This window comes from Salvelinus sp. IW2-2015, unplaced genomic scaffold (genome assembly GCF_002910315.2).
Source record: "Salvelinus sp. IW2-2015 unplaced genomic scaffold, ASM291031v2 Un_scaffold495, whole genome shotgun sequence".
NCBI lineage: Eukaryota > Metazoa > Chordata > Actinopteri > Salmoniformes > Salmonidae > Salvelinus > Salvelinus sp. IW2-2015.
Window position 1 is genome coordinate 319,136 of NW_019942562.1, and position 17,337 is coordinate 336,472.

The 17,337-nt window shown below is 44.3% G+C and overlaps 2 protein-coding genes across 4 annotated transcripts in view; one reads left to right on the plus strand and one right to left on the minus strand.

The window, feature by feature from the left end:
• The first annotated feature begins 4,436 nt into the window (after positions 1–4,436).
• Positions 4,437–4,913, plus strand: nanos2 (nanos homolog 2). Its single transcript, XM_070438126.1, has one exon. The coding sequence runs from the start codon at positions 4,437–4,439 to the stop codon at positions 4,911–4,913; it is 477 nt and encodes a 158-aa protein (XP_070294227.1).
• Positions 4,914–5,328: 415 nt separating this feature from the next.
• The window catches only part of LOC112068401 (nuclear pore complex protein Nup153), a 29,947-nt gene continuing 17,938 nt past the window's right edge, over positions 5,329–17,337 (minus strand). For 2 of the 3 annotated variants that reach the window (XM_024135550.2, XM_024135551.2), the window contains exons 9-21: positions 16,598–16,726; positions 14,940–15,122; positions 14,585–14,704; positions 14,271–14,375; positions 14,074–14,158; positions 13,864–13,965; positions 13,052–13,627; positions 12,634–12,825; positions 11,596–12,435; positions 11,091–11,423; positions 10,605–10,859; positions 7,128–7,290; positions 5,329–6,837 (exon numbers count right to left, since the gene is read on the minus strand). In XM_024135550.2, coding sequence (XP_023991318.1) covers positions 6,744–6,837; positions 7,128–7,290; positions 10,605–10,859; positions 11,091–11,423; positions 11,596–12,435; positions 12,634–12,825; positions 13,052–13,627; positions 13,864–13,965; positions 14,074–14,158; positions 14,271–14,375; positions 14,585–14,704; positions 14,940–15,122; positions 16,598–16,726 — 3,177 coding nt within the window. In that variant the 3' untranslated portion in view covers positions 5,329–6,743. Of the gene's footprint in view, positions 6,838–7,127; positions 7,291–10,604; positions 10,860–11,090; positions 11,424–11,573; positions 12,436–12,633; positions 12,826–13,051; positions 13,628–13,863; positions 13,966–14,073; positions 14,159–14,270; positions 14,376–14,584; positions 14,705–14,939; positions 15,123–16,597; positions 16,727–17,337 lie in introns of those variants that run through there. The other variant, XM_024135552.2, reaches the window with a different exon arrangement.

The window sequence follows — 17,337 nt, forward strand, 5'->3', positions numbered from 1 at the left end:
TAAATGATCTGGCAACAGCTTTGGTAGACATTACTGCAGTCAGAATGCCAATTGCACACTCCCTCAAATTGAGACATCTGTGGCATTGTGTTGTGTAACAAAACTGCACMTTTTAGAGTGGCCTTTTATTGTCCCCCAGCACAAGGTACACCTGTGTAATGATCATGCTGTTTAATCAGCTTCTTGATCTGTCACACCTGTCAGGTGATTGGATTATCTTGGCAAAGGACAAATGCTCACTAACAGGGATGTAAGCAAATTTGTGCACAAAATTTGAGAGGAATAAGCTTTTTTTGCATATGGAACATTTCTGAGATCTTTTATTTCAGCTCATGAAACCAACACTTTACATGTTGCGTTTATATTTTTTCAGTATAACAGGTTGCCTATGTTAGATCAAGCATTAAAAAGCGTGTAATCTGCATTGTTCTACCGTAGCCAAATAGTTTGGTTGATTTTAGAAGAATCGTGACAGCGGATGAAAGGATAGCCTGCGACTCACTGTCTGTAGCCTACCATGATTCTCGAGCTGCCGCATCCCATATTTACTTACAATAGAAAAGCTTTCGGTTACAGAGGTTCTACAGTTTGAGAATTTCGCGGGATATTGACGCATAAGGACCCTCTCAAGCAGTCGGGCTCCTTCACACTTTCCAAGATAGCGCGACCCATGTCGCCATGGACTCTGTGCGTTACCATGGCACGTTGCTACAATACATCTGACCCGGTTTAAGGCCAGTAGGTACAGTGGGTACCGCAAAACAGCCAATCCATTGTCCTTTATATAAATTCCCGTCCAAATCGTGGCTCTTAGCCTCATATGCATGGCCTCCAGAGTTATCCTGTATGTCAGGTTACAGATAGATAGCTATCGAGCATTTAAGTGTCTTATGTTGATGTAGTCAAATCAACTTTTTTCAAGACAAAAGAAAATCTCAATGGTCTTTCATACCCACAACCACAAGGAGGCGATAGAGGTGTGTGTGGTGTTGCTCTCATAGAACAGTCACTCTGTCAGTTCCAGAGAAAGTACGTTTTAGCAGATTCATTTGTCTTCTTCACTACTCTCCTTGGTCTCCTGCAAAAGACCAATGTGGGGCTGGAGGGGTAGAAGCACTGGGTTAGGGCAGCCACACATACATACTGACAACAAACAATTAACATTGTATTTTTACCATTAAACTATTATAGGATGAGAGAAGGCAAGTGACAAACAGACAAGACAGACAGGAAGGCTGACCAGCAGGCTAGACAGGGACAGACAGGCAGGACAGACAGACCTGGTCCATGCAGAGCTCATAGTTGGCCCTTTGGGCCAGGACGTCCAGCTGGGTGTGGGCAAGCTGCTGCTCAGAGTTCATGACCCGTCTCTCCGCCTTCTGTATCTCCTTGACCAGGCCCACCACTGTGTCCGTCACCTGGGGACAGTTCAAAGGTCAGTCACAGGTCAGTCAAATTATATCATCAGCATCACTAAGGCTACTAAGCACAAGAAAATATTGTTTTTTCATGACTATCCTTTTCTACAGTCTGTTTTATAGACCTTGCACAACTGAATCGAGTGGAATTCTTATGTGGATTTCTTATGTAGAACTCTTTAGGTCTCTGTCAGGCTTACAGCACATTTCAMAAGAGTGTAAATATTTACAGAAATGCCAAGTGATCACAAGGCAGGTCCCAACTGTACGGCAGATGAATGAACAACATGGCTAGGACCAGGAGATCTGAACACCTTCCGTTTCTCCCACCCCAGAGTATCCCTGTCCCCCAGCACAAGGTGCACCTGTGTAATGATCATGCTGTTTAAACAGCTTCTTGATATGCCACACCTGTCAGGTGGATGGACAATCTTGGCAAAGGAGAAATGCAGACTAACAGGGATGTAAACACATTTGTGCACAAAATTGGGAGAGAAATTAGCTTTTGTGCATATGGAATATTTCTGGGATCTTTTATTTCAGCTCATGAAACTGTTAAGGCTGCGAAGGTTCAACTGAGATAGGAACAATACCACACCTGAACTTGGTTAAAATAATTGTTTAATTCAATAGTTAATAAATGGCAAATGCAATTTCCGTATATACGGGTTCACTGTAACATCACGCAGGATGAAAACAGAGAAGACACTTGTTCCTGACAAAGATATTATAATATATACTCATGACAGAGATAGTTCCCGCTTCYGAGCCGGCCTGTCAGAGTAGAGACTGGGCGTGGTTTAGACTCACCCAGCCTATCKTTGGTGTTGGCGCTTTAAGCCAGTCCTGGCCCCTTAGCGCATGTGATGTCCCGACGCTGTTGCTGTGTAGATTACGCTSCCTCACCCCAAAGACTGAGGTCAGACATCTCTACAACATTGTCTGAGCTATTTGCACCTGTATACAAAGCCCACTGTTCTCGCTCAAGGCTAACCACAGCTTCCCAGCACACTTATCTGGGGCTAACTGTTACTTCCAGCATACACACACAGACACCCAGGCTCCCAGGCCAACAGTTGCTAATATTCAATCACGTGTTATAGTATTGGGTTATAGTGCATAATTCAGAACCTCACAGATGATCTTCGTGTGTATAGTTTATCTATTATTGTACACCATAGTCAGCAGTCTCCTGATTCACCCCCCTCCCTCTACACCCCTCCTGTGCCTCTCTAAGATTAGCATAGTTTCGGTCACACAGTACAGCACCCTTCTTAACACACACACACACATTTCACACTGCTTGTTCATATCTTATGCCCTTGTACAATGTTGCATACACACACACACATATTTCAGGCTGTGGCCCCATGGTTAGGCTATGAGAACTTGTTACTCCTGAGAACAAAGACAAATTGTCAGGCCTACATGTGTCAGTAGCTCAAACTTTAATTAATGTAAAATCCTTCTAGTTTATAGTTATTTTAGCACGCTAAGCCTAGCAAAACCCCACAAAACACGTTACATGTTGCATTTATATTTTGTTCAGTAATATCTTGCATTTTTTAAATTCTACCAACTGGACAATTATTGACTTGTAGCTAAATGGTTGTCATTTTTATGCAATTTGTACGAACACTGGCTTCTTAATGTCCACTTCTTAGAGTGAAATACATTATTTTTCATCAGATTTCACAGTCTGTGCCTAAAATGATATTAAGCCTTTACTAACAGGAGAATGCATCAAACCACTTCCAAAGTAAGTCACTTACCACATGAATTCAAAATTATAAAAATGACAGAAGTATATAGCAAAGAGCTTGAACGTGGAGCAGCTTATTAGCAATGACAAACGTTAAATGTGGCAAACTTCAAAACTCTTCAGAATCACTTGGAATCCTCCATTGGAACCATACAGTCTGTGACAAAACCATTTCTGACATCCCAAGTAGGCCAGTAAACATATTGTATGTTGAAAACAGAATGGTGCAGGGTCACAACAGAGTACAATGTTTGCATTTGTACTGGCACCTATCAATGATTTTATAACATTGTCATGTTTTTCTCACTGCACATGGTCAACTGTGTCAATGTAAGGAACACATGCAGCTGGCAGAGAATACATGAGGGTTTGCATGCATGCAGTCAAAACACTAAGGAGCCTAAATGTGATACTATGTTTCTGACCAGACCTCAGTCTAGTCATCCTCCGTCTAGACATAATGAGGCTCCATGTGCAGCTGCAAAACAAAATCAAGAAGATACCCATTGACCTTTAAAGTTTAAACCCTCAGGGCCTTATTGATCACTTTATTCATATAGCTGACATATCAACACATTTGCTGTAATAACCAGGAATTCCAGCACCAATGCACAGTTGAAGCATTTGCTACACAATGTTGGCTTTAAATGCATAAGACTATAGGTTATTGTTCATACAAATTTGAAAACAATGCATTAAGGAGAATATGAATGCGAATTGACAAAAGGGACCACTGAAATCCAATTTTACCTGTTCTACCAAAACCCTATTAAGCTACACAATATGGGCATAAAWTGGTCCTACAGATATACATTTAAAATCTGCATACAAGCTTCCTCGTTTGGTGTAGTGTTAAAAATCTGTGTTCAAACACTGCAGAACTATAAAGAGAGTGGCAACATCAAACATAATGACCTTTAATTCTCTCTGACAGACAGCTAGACGTCTACTCATGTGTTGCGCTTGAAAAAGTTACTGTCAAAACAATGACTGCACGTGGCAATGTTTACCACCTGGCTGGGGCCAGTCCCTTGGGACAGACAACACACTTCGCAAGCATATCGCCCCTCCGACTAGACAGACAAGCTACATTCCTAAAATGTTTGGCCCGGGCCACTGGGCTACTATAAATTGCTGGAATGCGTCCAGGCCACAAACATTATTGATGCAGAGTTCCAGACGCGTGTACATGATTTCCGAGTTCCAGACGCCTGTACATGATTTCCGGGAAGATTACAACAATGCAAAGAAATCTAATGGCTGAGAGCAGCCTCGCCCCGACCCATTATTTCGACATGTGGCATGACTATATGAACCTAGGGAGGATGCTGGAGAAACTTTGTGACGTCGCAGATCGGACAGCGACCACCTGTACCCAGCTAAAAGAGCACGTGCCGGACGCAGAGGATCACCAGACCGGTCGCCAGGAGCAACACTGGTTTCGTCTGAATTCGATCGGGACTGAGAGCCTGAGTTCTGCAAGCAGCATTTCAGGAAACACGAGCCACAGCCTGGCTTCCGGTGATTACTGCGGCTTCTGCAAGCAAAATGGAGAAACGGCAGAGATCTACCGGAGCCACAAACTGAAATCCAAAGACAGCAAARTCATCTGCCCCATTCTGAGGAGCTACATTTGTCCTATGTGTGGCGGCACCGGAGACAAAGCGCACACGCGCCGGTACTGCCCACAGCGCAACGGCGTAGTGCCGAAATACTGGGGGACTGTAGAGTAGAAAACAGGAGGAAAATCCATCTGTAAATATTTATGGAGAAAATATATCCAACGTTATTGTTCAGTTAGATAGACCTATTGTTACCATATATATTTTTTTTTACAAAGTGGCTAATGCGCCTTTGATGTTCTACGAAAAAAATAAACCTATTTTCGTACATAACTGAAATCGTTTTTGTTCACGTTCTCCTCAATTCTGGTATATAACTCGTTATAAAACTAACTCATTTCATACTGAACCTTTATTTAACTAGGCAAGCCAGTTAAGAACAAATTCTTAACAAACTGCCTTGTTTAGGGGCAGAAATACAGATTTTTACCTTGTCAGCTCGGGGATTCGATCCAGCAACCTTTCAGTTACTGGCCCAACGCGCTAACCACTATTATTTTGTGGGAAAGAAATCACAACATGTTAATGACATATTATAGTTTTATTGACGGCAATTACCCATGGATCTTATTTTATTACTAATCCAGTAACAATCATGGCTTTAAAATTAAATCGACTTCCTTATTATCCAAAGTCACCCTAGTCCATTTAAACAAGCAATATAAAAATATATACTAATACTTTGTACAATACTGGTTTTGGTCCAAACAAAAGTGGATCAGAAATGCCAATATACCTTTAGTCTTCAAAGGATCCCAATATGCATTTAATTTTTTTTWATGGATTTCAGGCAACTTTGAATAAAGGATTTACATAATAAATTCTAAATGACAAAATGCTGAATGTAGAGTTGGTTTAACACACAAATTCAACTTCACAGATAAAAAAAAAGCTAGTTACTATTTACAGGTTATAATGTTCAAATGCCAATTAAGAGAGTGGCAGGAGGTGGTGAAGGGAGAGAACATGAATAAAAGGAAGAGAAAGAGGGCACAAGAGAAAATAAAGGAGATGGAGCGACAAAGGGGTTACAAAAGTAGTAAGAACAGTGAACAGATGTGGAACTACAGATTTACAAAGTCCTAAGGATGATATTTCAGGAGTCGGTCTCTAGACCCAACCTCCACAGTGCTGGGGTAACGGTCCTCTCTTCCCCACCCTCCTCACTGCCTCCATTTAAACACATTCATAAGCTTCTCACCTACAACTGTCTGACAGCCTCAACCAGCCACGACCACACATGACACTTTCGTTCAGTTTCCACACACACACACACAGAAACCAAACACCCCAAATCTGTATACAGAAAACAAGCACGCGTCATTCAGTACACAGAAACCTGTACATACAGCATACACGCCATTGACACTATGTCTACGTCTCAAATAGTACCCTATTCCCGACCCAATGATGTGCACTGCTTCAAATTCACAGGTTAAACTAAAGTTCACTACATAGGGAGTAGGGTGCCATTTGGAATTCGCRCCACAGCTCTTATTAATCTCTGCATTAACGTTCGCAGTGCATAACCTGATCACCCATACTAATCAACTTGACAGTACGATTTTTACACTGTCAACTTTCAATTTCAGTTTTTGCATTTGTATTTTAATTACAAAAAGTCACAACAATGTTCTAGCTGACATTTGGAGGTGTTGTTAAGCAGAAGTTTCTCACTTGATTGTGTTGTTGTCGCCATCATACTGTAGGTTCGTTCGCAGTTTATTTTTTAAGCCCGACACCTGCCCTGTACGAGGGTCCCACTCTCTAGTTGCTCTGGGGTCTACCCCCCCCCCTCCCACCCACCCATCAGAGTATCACCCATACATCTCCAGATGGGGGCTTCACCAGAGCTTCTTTACATGCTAAGTAGTTCAGTGTTTGTCCAGAGGAAGTAGTCCCGTCTATGCTTAAAGGGTCAAGTCTAGTCCAATGGATGTTTTACTTCTTACGCCGGACAGCTGTTTTGATCTTGCGTCTAGCGATTGAATTCTGTCCTGCAGGGGCTGCAGTGAAGGTGGTGCTCTTTGTTGACCTGTAGTAGGGGATAAGACGTCATCAACACACAATTCAAACTAAGTGTGCGCACATCCAATAACTTGCAGATATTTGGTACAAAAAGGCATCTATTTTTATTTAATTATTATCAACACCATCATAACTATACATTACACTTGTGTTAAATACAAAGACTTGGGACTAACACCTGAACCACTAAACCAGGGAAGGCAAACATTCTGAGAGCATATAAATACCACTGTATTTACATAGGGACGGGTGAATTTGGGCCAATCCTTTTTCAGGAGTTGGAGCTGTTGGACTCACCCAATAAAGTTAAAGCCACCTCCAGGTGCACTGGGTTGGGGTGCCATGGAGGGTGTGGCAGAAGGGGCGGGGGACCCTCCTGGTGCCCCTCCGAAAGCAAACACCCCCGTGCTGTTACTGGACGTGCCGAACGCACTGACTGCTCCAAACTGGAAACCGCCACCTGGTAAAACCATGGACATCGGGTGAATCTTTGAAGTTGAAGCTTTAACGTTGCGTGATAGGATGATTCAAAAGCAAATCTCRCTACTCAGACTTAGTAAAATGTATTTAAAAATAAATAAATCATATCAATCTTAAATGGCACTTGTTTTTTTATTGCCGTCAGAATATATTCATACCCCTTGAATTATTCCACATTGTTGTGTTATAGCCTGAATTCAAAATATTTTCTAATTTATTGACACACAATACCGCAATGACAAAGAGAAAACATGTTAACATTTTTGCAAATGTATTGAAAATAAAACAGAAATCTTATTTACATAAGTATTCACACTCCTGAGACAATACTTTAGAAGCACATTTGGCAGCTTTTACAGCTGTGTAAGTCTAAGCACTTTGCAACCCTGGATTGTGCGATGTCAAGTTGGTTGTTGATCATTGCTAGACAGCCATTTTGATGTCTTGCCATAGATTTTCAAGCTCATTTAAGTCAAAGCTGTAACTAGGCCACTCAAGAACATTCRCTGTTGTCTAGGTAAGCAACTTGTGTATATTTGGCCTTGTGTTTTAGGTTATTGTCCTGCTGAAATATGAATGTCTCCCAGTGTCTGCTGGAAAGCTGACTAGGTTTTCCTYTAGGATTTAGCCTTTGCTGAGCTCTATTCCGTTTCTTTTCATCATAAAACACTCCTTAGTCCTTGCCAATGACAAGCAAACCCATAACATGTCGCCGCCACCACACTTGAAAATATGATGAATGGGTGTCAGTGATGTGTTGCGTTTGCCCTAAACATAAAATTTGATTTGAAATACAAAGCGTTATTTGTCACATGCGCCGAGAATACAACAAAATGCTTACTTACAAGACCTTAACCAACAGTGCAGTTCAAGAAAGAGTTAAGAAAATATTTACCAAATAAAGTAACGAGGCTACATACAGGAGGTATCRGTACCGAGTCTACAGCCCCGTCGATGTGAATGTGGGCCTGTTCAGCCGACCTTTTCCTGTAATCCACGATCAGCTCCTTTGTCTTGCTCACATTGAGGGAGAGGTTGTTGTCCTGGCACCACACTGCCTGGTCTCTGACCACCTCCCTATAGGCTGTCTTATCGTTGTCAGTGATCAGGCTTAAGACTTGTGTCGTCAGCAAAGTTAGTGTTGGAGTAGTGTTTGACCACACAGTCGTGGGTGAACAGGGAGTACAGGAGGGGACTAAGCACACACCCCTGAGTGGCCCGAGTGTTGAGGATCAGTGTGGCAGATGTGTTGTTGCCTACCCTTACCACCTGTGGGTGGCCCGTCAGGAAGACCAGGATCCAGTAGCAGAGGGAGGTGTTTAGTCCCAGGGTCCTTCGCTTAGTGATGAGCTTTGTGGGCACTATCGTGTTGAACGCTGAGCTGTAGTCAATGAATAGCATTCTCACATAGGTGTTCCTTTTGTACAGGTGGGAAAGGGCCGTGTGATTGAGATTGCGTCATCTGTGGATCTGTTGGGGCAGGTATGCGAATTGAGTGGGTCAAGGTATTCGAGATGATGCTGTTGATGTAAGCCATGCCAGCATTTCAAAGCACTTCATGGCTACCGACGCGAGTGCTACGGGCAGTAATCATTTACGCAGGTTACCTTTGTTTCCTTGGGCACAGGGACTACGGTGGCCTGCTTGAAACATGCAGGTATTACAGACTCGGTCAGGGAAAGGTTGAAAATGTCAGCGAAGACACTTGCCATTTGGTCTGTGCATGCTTTGAGTACACGTCCTGGTAATCCATCTGTCCCCACAGCCTTGTGAATGTTGACCTGTTTAAAGGTCTTGCGCACATCGGCTACCGAGAGCGTGATCACAGTCATCCGGAACAGCTGGTGCTCTCATGCATGCTTCAATGTTGCTTGCCTCGAAGCGAGCATAAAAAGTCATTTAGCTCGCCTGTGCAGCTCGGTTTCCCTTTGTAGTCCGTAATAGTTTAAGCCCTACCACATCCGACAAGCGTCAGAGCTGGTGTAGTAGGATTCAATCTTAATCCTGTATTGACGCGTTGCCTGTTAGATGGTTCGTCGGAGGGCGTAGAGGGATTTTTTAGAAGCGTCCGGATTAGTGTCCCGCTCCTTGAAAGCGGCAGCTCTAGCCTTTAGCTAGATGCGGATGTTGCCTGTAATCCATGGCTTCTGGTTGGGATATGTGCATACGGTCACTGTGGGGACGACATCGTTGATGCACTTATTGATGAAGCCCGACTGAGGTGGTATACTCCTCAATGCCATTGGATGAAACCTGGAACATATTCCAGTCTGTGCTATCAAAACAGTCCTGTASAGTAGCRTYTGCACATCTGACCACTTTCGTACTGAGCAAGTCACTTCTGTTTTAATTTTTGCTTGTAAGCAGGAATCAGGAGGATAGAATTATGGTCAGATTTGCCAAATGGAGGGCGAGGAATAGCTTTGTATGAGTCTGTGTGTGGAGTAAAGGTGGTCTAGAGTTTTTTCCCCTCTGGTTGCACGTGACATGCTGGTAGAAACAAGGTAAAACAGATTTCAGTTTTGCCTGCATTAAAGTCACCGGCCACTAGGAGCGCCGYCTCTGGATGACCATTTTCTTGTTTGCTTATGGCCTTACATAGCTGGCTGAGTGCGGTCTTAGTGCCAGCATCGGTTTGTGGCGGAAAATAGACAGCTATGAATAATAGAGGACAAAGTTTATTTCTTTGCCACATTTTTAGCAGTTTTACTTTACTGCCTTATTGCAAACAGGACACATGTTTTGGAATATTTCTTATTCTGTATATGCTTCCTTCTTTTCACTCTGTCATTTAGGTTAGTATTGTGGAGTAACTACAATGATGATCCATCCTCAGTTTTCTCTGATCACAGCCATTAAACTGTGTAACTGTTCTTCTTTGCGAAGCATTGGAAAACTTCCCTGTTCTTTGTAGTTGAATATGTTTGGAATTCACTGCTTGACTGAGGGAACTTACACATATAATGTGTGGGGTTTGTATGTGTGAGGTACAGAGATTAGGTAGTGATTCAAAAATCATGTTTATTATGTGACATGTTTAGCACATTTTTACTCTATGATTGCCATAAAGTGCTTGAATACTTATTGACTAATTTTTAATTAATTTGTAAACATTTTTATTAACATTCCACTTTCACATTATGGGGTATTGTGTGTAGGCCAGTGACACAAAATCAATTTAAKCCATTTTAAATTCAGGCTGGAACAAAATGTGGAAAAAGTCAAAGGGTGTGAATACTTTGAAGGCTCTGAACATACACAAAACAACCCCAGAAAGTGACCGTAGCAACCCACCTGGTGTGGCAGAGGTGGATGACCCAAAAGCGGGCGTGGAGTTGGCTTGCTGGTCGAACACAGGGACAGAGTTGGCCTTCCCACCGAAGGCAGGAGGCTGTGAGGCCGTGGCAGAGAAGGGGGACGGGGCGGGAGAACCAAACGCAGGGGCATTGGGCTGGGAGGTACCCTGACCAAAGGTAGGAGCTTGCCCCGACCCAAAGCCAGAGGAGGAGGCAGGGCTGAATACAAACGGAGCAGGGGCTGCTGATGGAGCTGGAGACAGACAACTTGATTACATTTCAACAACAAAAAGAGAGCGCTTGAGTGGAAAAATATCTTGGTTCAACTATTGGTCAATGCAGTCAACAGCTACACATATTAGATCAAGAGAAGTGAACAGAAAAAGCACAACACTATCAATTTACATTAGTAAAATAGTGCAGTGGCAACATTCTGGCTGAAAAAAACAATGTTCCTTGAAAATAAGTCCTAAAAAGAACCAACCTGTAGATGAGGCAGTGGAGAGCGGTGCCGCTCCAAAAGCGAAGGAGGGAGCAGCAGTGTTAGGTCCAGACCCAAACAGGAATGGTTGAGCCGGGCCAGGGTTCAGGGAAGCTGCAGGGGCAGGCAGGCTGTCCTGGCTCTGCCCAAACAAGAAGGACTTGGCTGGGGTGGCCTCACTTGAGGCATTCTGCCCGAACAGGAAGGTACTGGGGGCCGGGATAGGTGCTGGGGTAGTGCTGCTGGTGGGCCCAAACAGCCTGGGAGCAGGGGTGGTGGAAGTAGAGGTGGTGGTGGTTGCCATGAACCCAAACACTGGCTTTGAGGCTGCAGCATCTGCAAGAAAAACAAAAACAACTGAAGTAAAGAATGATTGGTTTAGGTGCAGACAGTGTGTACATTCACAAAAAAATATCAATTTTATAGTAGAACATCCATTCAAAGAATTGACAAATACAAAATGAGTTAATAATAACATGAACTAACTATTGCAGCGTATCCCTCCCACCTGTAGCACTTTGCCCAAAGCTGAATGAGGGCTTAGGGGCTTTTGCTGCTGGGGTCTCGCTGTCTGCCAGCTTCCCAAAGGTGAAGGTAGGTGCTTTGGGCTGGTCTGCAGATGGATCTACCATAAAGAAGGAAAAGCCTCCAGGGGGAGCCGATGCCTCCGCCTCTTTACTAGCAGCACTGAACAGGAACCCAGACCCCATAGAGGCCTCCTTCTCAGGCTTCCCAAAGGTGAAAGGGTCCTGGTCTTTTTCTAGCGATTCCTCAAATATGCTGCCCCCTAGTGGTGTGGCCAGGGCAGGAGGCTCAGCCAGCTTCCCAAAAATAGGAGCTGATGCTGTTGTGGTGGTTTCTGTAGAAGCTCCACTGTCCTTCTCTGTAGAGACRGGAAGGCTTAAAGTAGAGGTGGTGGTTGTCGGTTTTGATAGTCCAAAGGAGAACCCTCCGTCCGAGGGTTTGATCTCCGTGCTAGCAGCTGCTGCAGTGCCGAACGAGATCCCACCGCTGATGCCAAATTTGAACCGGGCACCCATACTCAGGGCTTCAGCCTTTCCCCCCTCATCCACTTCAGGGGTGGAAGCAGTAGAAGCTCCAAATTTGAAGCCCTCTGTGGAGCCGCCGAATTTGAAGCCTGCAGAGCTGCTGGTGTCTGTTGAGGTGGTGTCTGATGAGGCAGCTGCACCGAATTTGAAGCCCCCTGAAGAGGAGTCAGAGAGGGTGCCGCCGAATTTAAAGCCCCCAGAACTAGAGGCCGAGTCCGATGACACCCCCATGCCAAACTTGAATCCCCCTGAGCCGGTGTCAGACAAGGACTGGATACCAAATGACGAGGAACCGAATGCTGAAAGAGACGGAGGATGACATTAATTAACTACTTCAGTATTCTGTATTAAAAGAAAACCCACTGTTATCACATTTCCTTACACTAGTTCAGGCTTCACATCTCTCTTCACTAATATCAAAGATCTTGCTACAATGACAAAGCCCTCTAACGAAGCCTCTATAACACACAAAGATGGCAGTTGACAGCTGTACGTACCTTTAGGCTCTACTTTAGCCCCAGGCTTAGGGGTCTGACAGGCCACGCACGCCTGGTCTACTCCCTTGTTCTGAACACAGCACACTTCACACTCCCACGCTCCATCTGGCTTCTTGAACTGGGCCCCAAAGCCTAGTAGAGGAGCGGTGCTGACAGGGGCGGGAGTTAGAGATGAAGTCGCTGCCGTCACTCCTGTTAGGTAGATGAAGATATGAGCGATAAGCAAAAATGTAAACATTAATTTGCACTAGAATTCTTTAAAATACTTTCTTGAAGATCTTCTGGTGCAAAATTAACAGTGGGCCAAGATAGCAGTATTGAGACAAACTCTCTCAATGGCAACTTCATGAGAAAAAAAAACAAACACTTCTAAGCAAAAAAAAAAGAAAAACACCAGGTTGTTCTCTCTTCTCATTACCTGGCTTAGTGCTCATACAGGAAACACACTTGATGTCCTGCGCCTTGTTCTGCACCATGCACATGTCACACTCCCACGCTCCCTCTGGCTTCTTAAACTTGTCCCCGAAGCCCAAGAGGGGGGCAGCAGCAGGCAGAGTCTTAGCCTCCGAGAAGGCATGCTGAGTCAGTGTGGCTTTAACTCCAGTCCCAGGCTTGGCTGTCTCACAGGCCACACATTTGACCGCTTGAGGCTTGTTCTGAACCAGACAAGTGTCACAGTCCCAGCTTCCCGCAGACTTTGTGAACAGGGCTCCAAAACCAGCAGCGGTAGTAGTGGTGGAACCCTCCAGCCCGGACAACGTTGTGAAATGTTCACTGTCGGTCTTCGCTAAAGTAGAGTTTGGATGTGGGGTCATACAGGCCACACACTTTGTGGCAGTGGGTTTGTTCCTCACCATGCAGACGTCACAGTCCCAGGAGCCTGTTGGCGCTTTGAACAAGTCCCCAAGGGAGGGGGTGGTGGTGGTGGACAGGGCTGGGGTCTCCTGGGGGGCTTTGGGGACAGGGGAGGTCTGAGTAACAGGAACGGCAAACCCTATGGGAAAGAGATGGGGTTAAAAACACCCTAAAACCAGAAATGAATATAAAGACACTATTTGAAAATACACTAATTTAAACCCACCATTAAAAAAGAGCCACAACACTGTCATGACAAATTACATAAGTAACGACAAATGATGGCAGATGACTTGTAAGTCRTATAAGAGAGAGATCAGGTAAAGCGTTACTAGAAACGTCAAGTTTCTGTATTCGTGTTTCCGTCATTCTCACCAGGTCCTTTGAGGAGCTCCAGCACACTGCCCTGTTTCAACATCTTGGCTGGTTTAAACGGCCCTTCAAACTCCTCCATGCTATCACTGGCAGCATGCTTCACTACAGAGACACCAATGGAAACAGAAGACAACCATTAGCTATGAAATTGGTTTCCCTTTACATCAAAGCTTGGATCTTGTTCTCATCCTGAAAGTGATCCACGCTTACCTGCTGCCACTACTGGGGTGACCATCTTCCCGTTGGATAGTGACAGACCCGTTTTCACTACAGGTGCACTGAAGGTAAATCCAGACTAAGAGACAGAAGATGGTCAACATCTCACCATTGTTGAATGTCAGAACAGAAACAATATTCTACGGGGGTCACACTCATCATAGCAGGTATACTCAAGCTGCGGGACTTACAGACAAGGAGAAGGACGGTGGGCTAGCAGCAGTTGTCATGACAATAGGGGAGGAGAAAGTGAAAGGTGTGGAGGGAGGGGTAGAGGGGGCTGTAGTCAGTGGCACCTGAAAGAAAGACAGACTTCATGGTCATTAGGATGGACACTAAACACATTTGGATACATTGAAATAAAGGCAACTGAAGATATCAAAAGTCAATGGCCGTGTACCAAATGCCACACTACTTTTAAACAGGGTCCTATTGTGCCAAAAGTAGTGCACTTTTAAGGGAATAAGGTGCTCTATGGGACACAGTCAAATGGAGCTGGACGGACCTCGTTAGTGACGGGCTCCACCAGGACAGGTGTGGTAGTGACAACAGGCTTGGGGTTGGGGAAGCTGAAGCTGGGCAGACTGAATGAGGTGTTGGCCGGCAGGGCCGGTAGCTCAGCAATCTGAAGAGATGAGTCAGAGTGTAGAAAACCGTTAGCAGTACTATACATTAACCAGAATATCTCTACTACACATAGCGGCATACGGCAATAATTGCCTTGCACAATTAGACAATGGTTTCAACCCAACCACCCACCCAGAAACATTTCAGAACCAACCAATCATTTATTGCCTGGATCACAAACTTCTCGCCAGACAGAATAGAAGGGGTCATATAGATAAGAGATGTGTACCCACCTCGTCTTCAGGTCGTTTGGACGAGGGTCTTGTGCTGGTCCTCTCCCTCTTCATCTTCCCTCCTCCTGACCCTGTGCTGCTGGTTGCAGGAGTGCTGGACAGAGGGTAGGTGGGTAGGCTGCTGCTTGTGCTTTGACAAGGGCCTGCCACTGCTTCAGGAATCAGAGGGGATCGTCTTGTGGGCTGGAAAGGAGGGAGTAAAGGGTAGGGTTAAACATAACGTAAACACGTCTGGTTCTATGGACTGGCTGTAATTTGGAAAGCAACTATCTACTTCAGCTTGTTAAGGCTTCTACACATCTATCCAACTACAGCCAACCCAACAGTCTACGGATGCGTTTTAAAAGAATCAGCCCGGTGTGTAGTCTCAGTTGGTAGGGCTGGGCTATACGGCCTCCAAATCAAATCTACATTTTTTCAAACTAATGTGCGATGCACAATATAAAGTATAAATACTGTTTTTCTTCATCTGTAAATAATCTTGGTTTCACAATCAAAGGTCAATACACCGCAATTCAAAACAGCCAGGAATAATCAAATTAATTCAGGGCTTGTAAAATCATACCTAGACTAAATATAAGCATTCCACAAGCATAACTTATTTATTTTATCAAACTAGTTTAACCTGCTTTTTTGCAATAATCACTATCTGGCTTTCAAGTATGTCTATGAAAATGCCATTTTTGAACAACGCACATCCACTAATGACGACACATTTCTGGTAGCAGGCATTATAGAACATTAACAAAGGTCTCAAACAATCAAGCCCACGTATTTAAAGTCTAGCCAACTTGGATCCAACTTGCTTGCTAAAAAAAAAACTGGATAGTAGAATTATGAACACACCCTCCTGTCTGTCACCAACTGTTTGAACAACAGCCTGTTCACTTTGTTTGGATGTTGAAATCCAGCAGCCTACCTGGATAAGAAGATTTCTAAGAATGAGAACAAGTTGCCAATTCCTTACATAAAATGCATATTTTCATGCGCATTTATAAAACAGACTAGACAGCTAGCGAATAAGCCTGTGGCTAAGATGCCGCTAGAGGTACGTGGTACCGCAATGCCACGCGCGACAAACTGAGCATTCATTTCCCACAATCATTTTCACTGATGCTCTCGTTTTAGTAGGGTCTGCTCTGTTCTACATTTCGTGAGTTGAGACATTTAGACATCTCGTCCATTACAGTAAAATAACGTCTAAGCGTTTCTGTCTCCATATGACCTATTCTTTTGAACCAAACCTCAAATAGCGAGTTTAAAACTGCTCGTTGTCAGAGGAAGAAGTTATCTTGGTCGTTGTGATGAAGGGCAGGGGCTTGGTGTCTGTGTGCGAGTGGGAAGGTGCAGTGCACACAGCACAAAGGAGACGAGAACAAAAATGCATAAAACACTCATAAAACCAAATGAAAAATGAATGCGATACAGGCATTTGGAACATGACACCAAAACATACATTCAAATTAATTAACTTGATATAATCGCCCAGCCCTAGTTGCTAGACATCATAATTGGTCCCAATTCAACATGTAGAAACAGCCATGGACAGTCTGAGTTGGGGGAAAAATTCAACACATCGATAGTTAGTTGGCTGTAGTTGTATGGATGCCTAGAAGCCATTAGGTGACTAATCTAGAGGTGGTGGTGGGGGTCCTCACCGTGCCTCCGGGGGTCTGGGTCAGGCCCGCGGGGGTCAGAGAGGGCCTGAAGGACATTGAGCGGCTCCCAGACACCAACGCTGCAGCCGGGATTACCAACTTCTGGACTGGGGGGAGGGGAAAGTCCTGCTGGAGGGGAACACACAGAAAAGTCATAAATACTCAAAACAATGTGTCCCAGGCACACAAGAATACAAACATTTTAAAAATCCATCACTGGCAGCGGGCAGCATTTGGTAAGCCAACACACCCCTCCATGCTCCGTTTTCACCTATTCTAGCAATGTGGGTCAATAMACAAGTTAACCTGTTTCTACATATGCATTGCTTGCGGTTTGGGGTTTTAGGATGGGTTTCTGTATAGCACTTTGGTGATGTAACAAGGGCTTTATAAATACATTTGATTGACTGAACCTAGTGATCTCAGGTCATACATTACACATATTCTTACCTCCCTTCAGTAACAGTTTGGTATAAAGAATACGAAGACAAGCCTTGATGTTTCTTTTAAGTGACGCTTATTGTACTTAGTTTTTTGAATCAGCGCTGTTTCTTTCGGTTCCTCTCTCTACATCTCTGTAGCTTCCGGATATGACGGAATAAGGACCCGAGCTATGGCAAATAGGGCTGGCTTTGTAGTGCCTGTCCATGTGAATGAGCGTATTGGAAGACAACCCCACCGCTACTGACAGGGTATGTAAATGTTTATATTTAAGCATAAGTGCCGAGGGGGTATGGTAT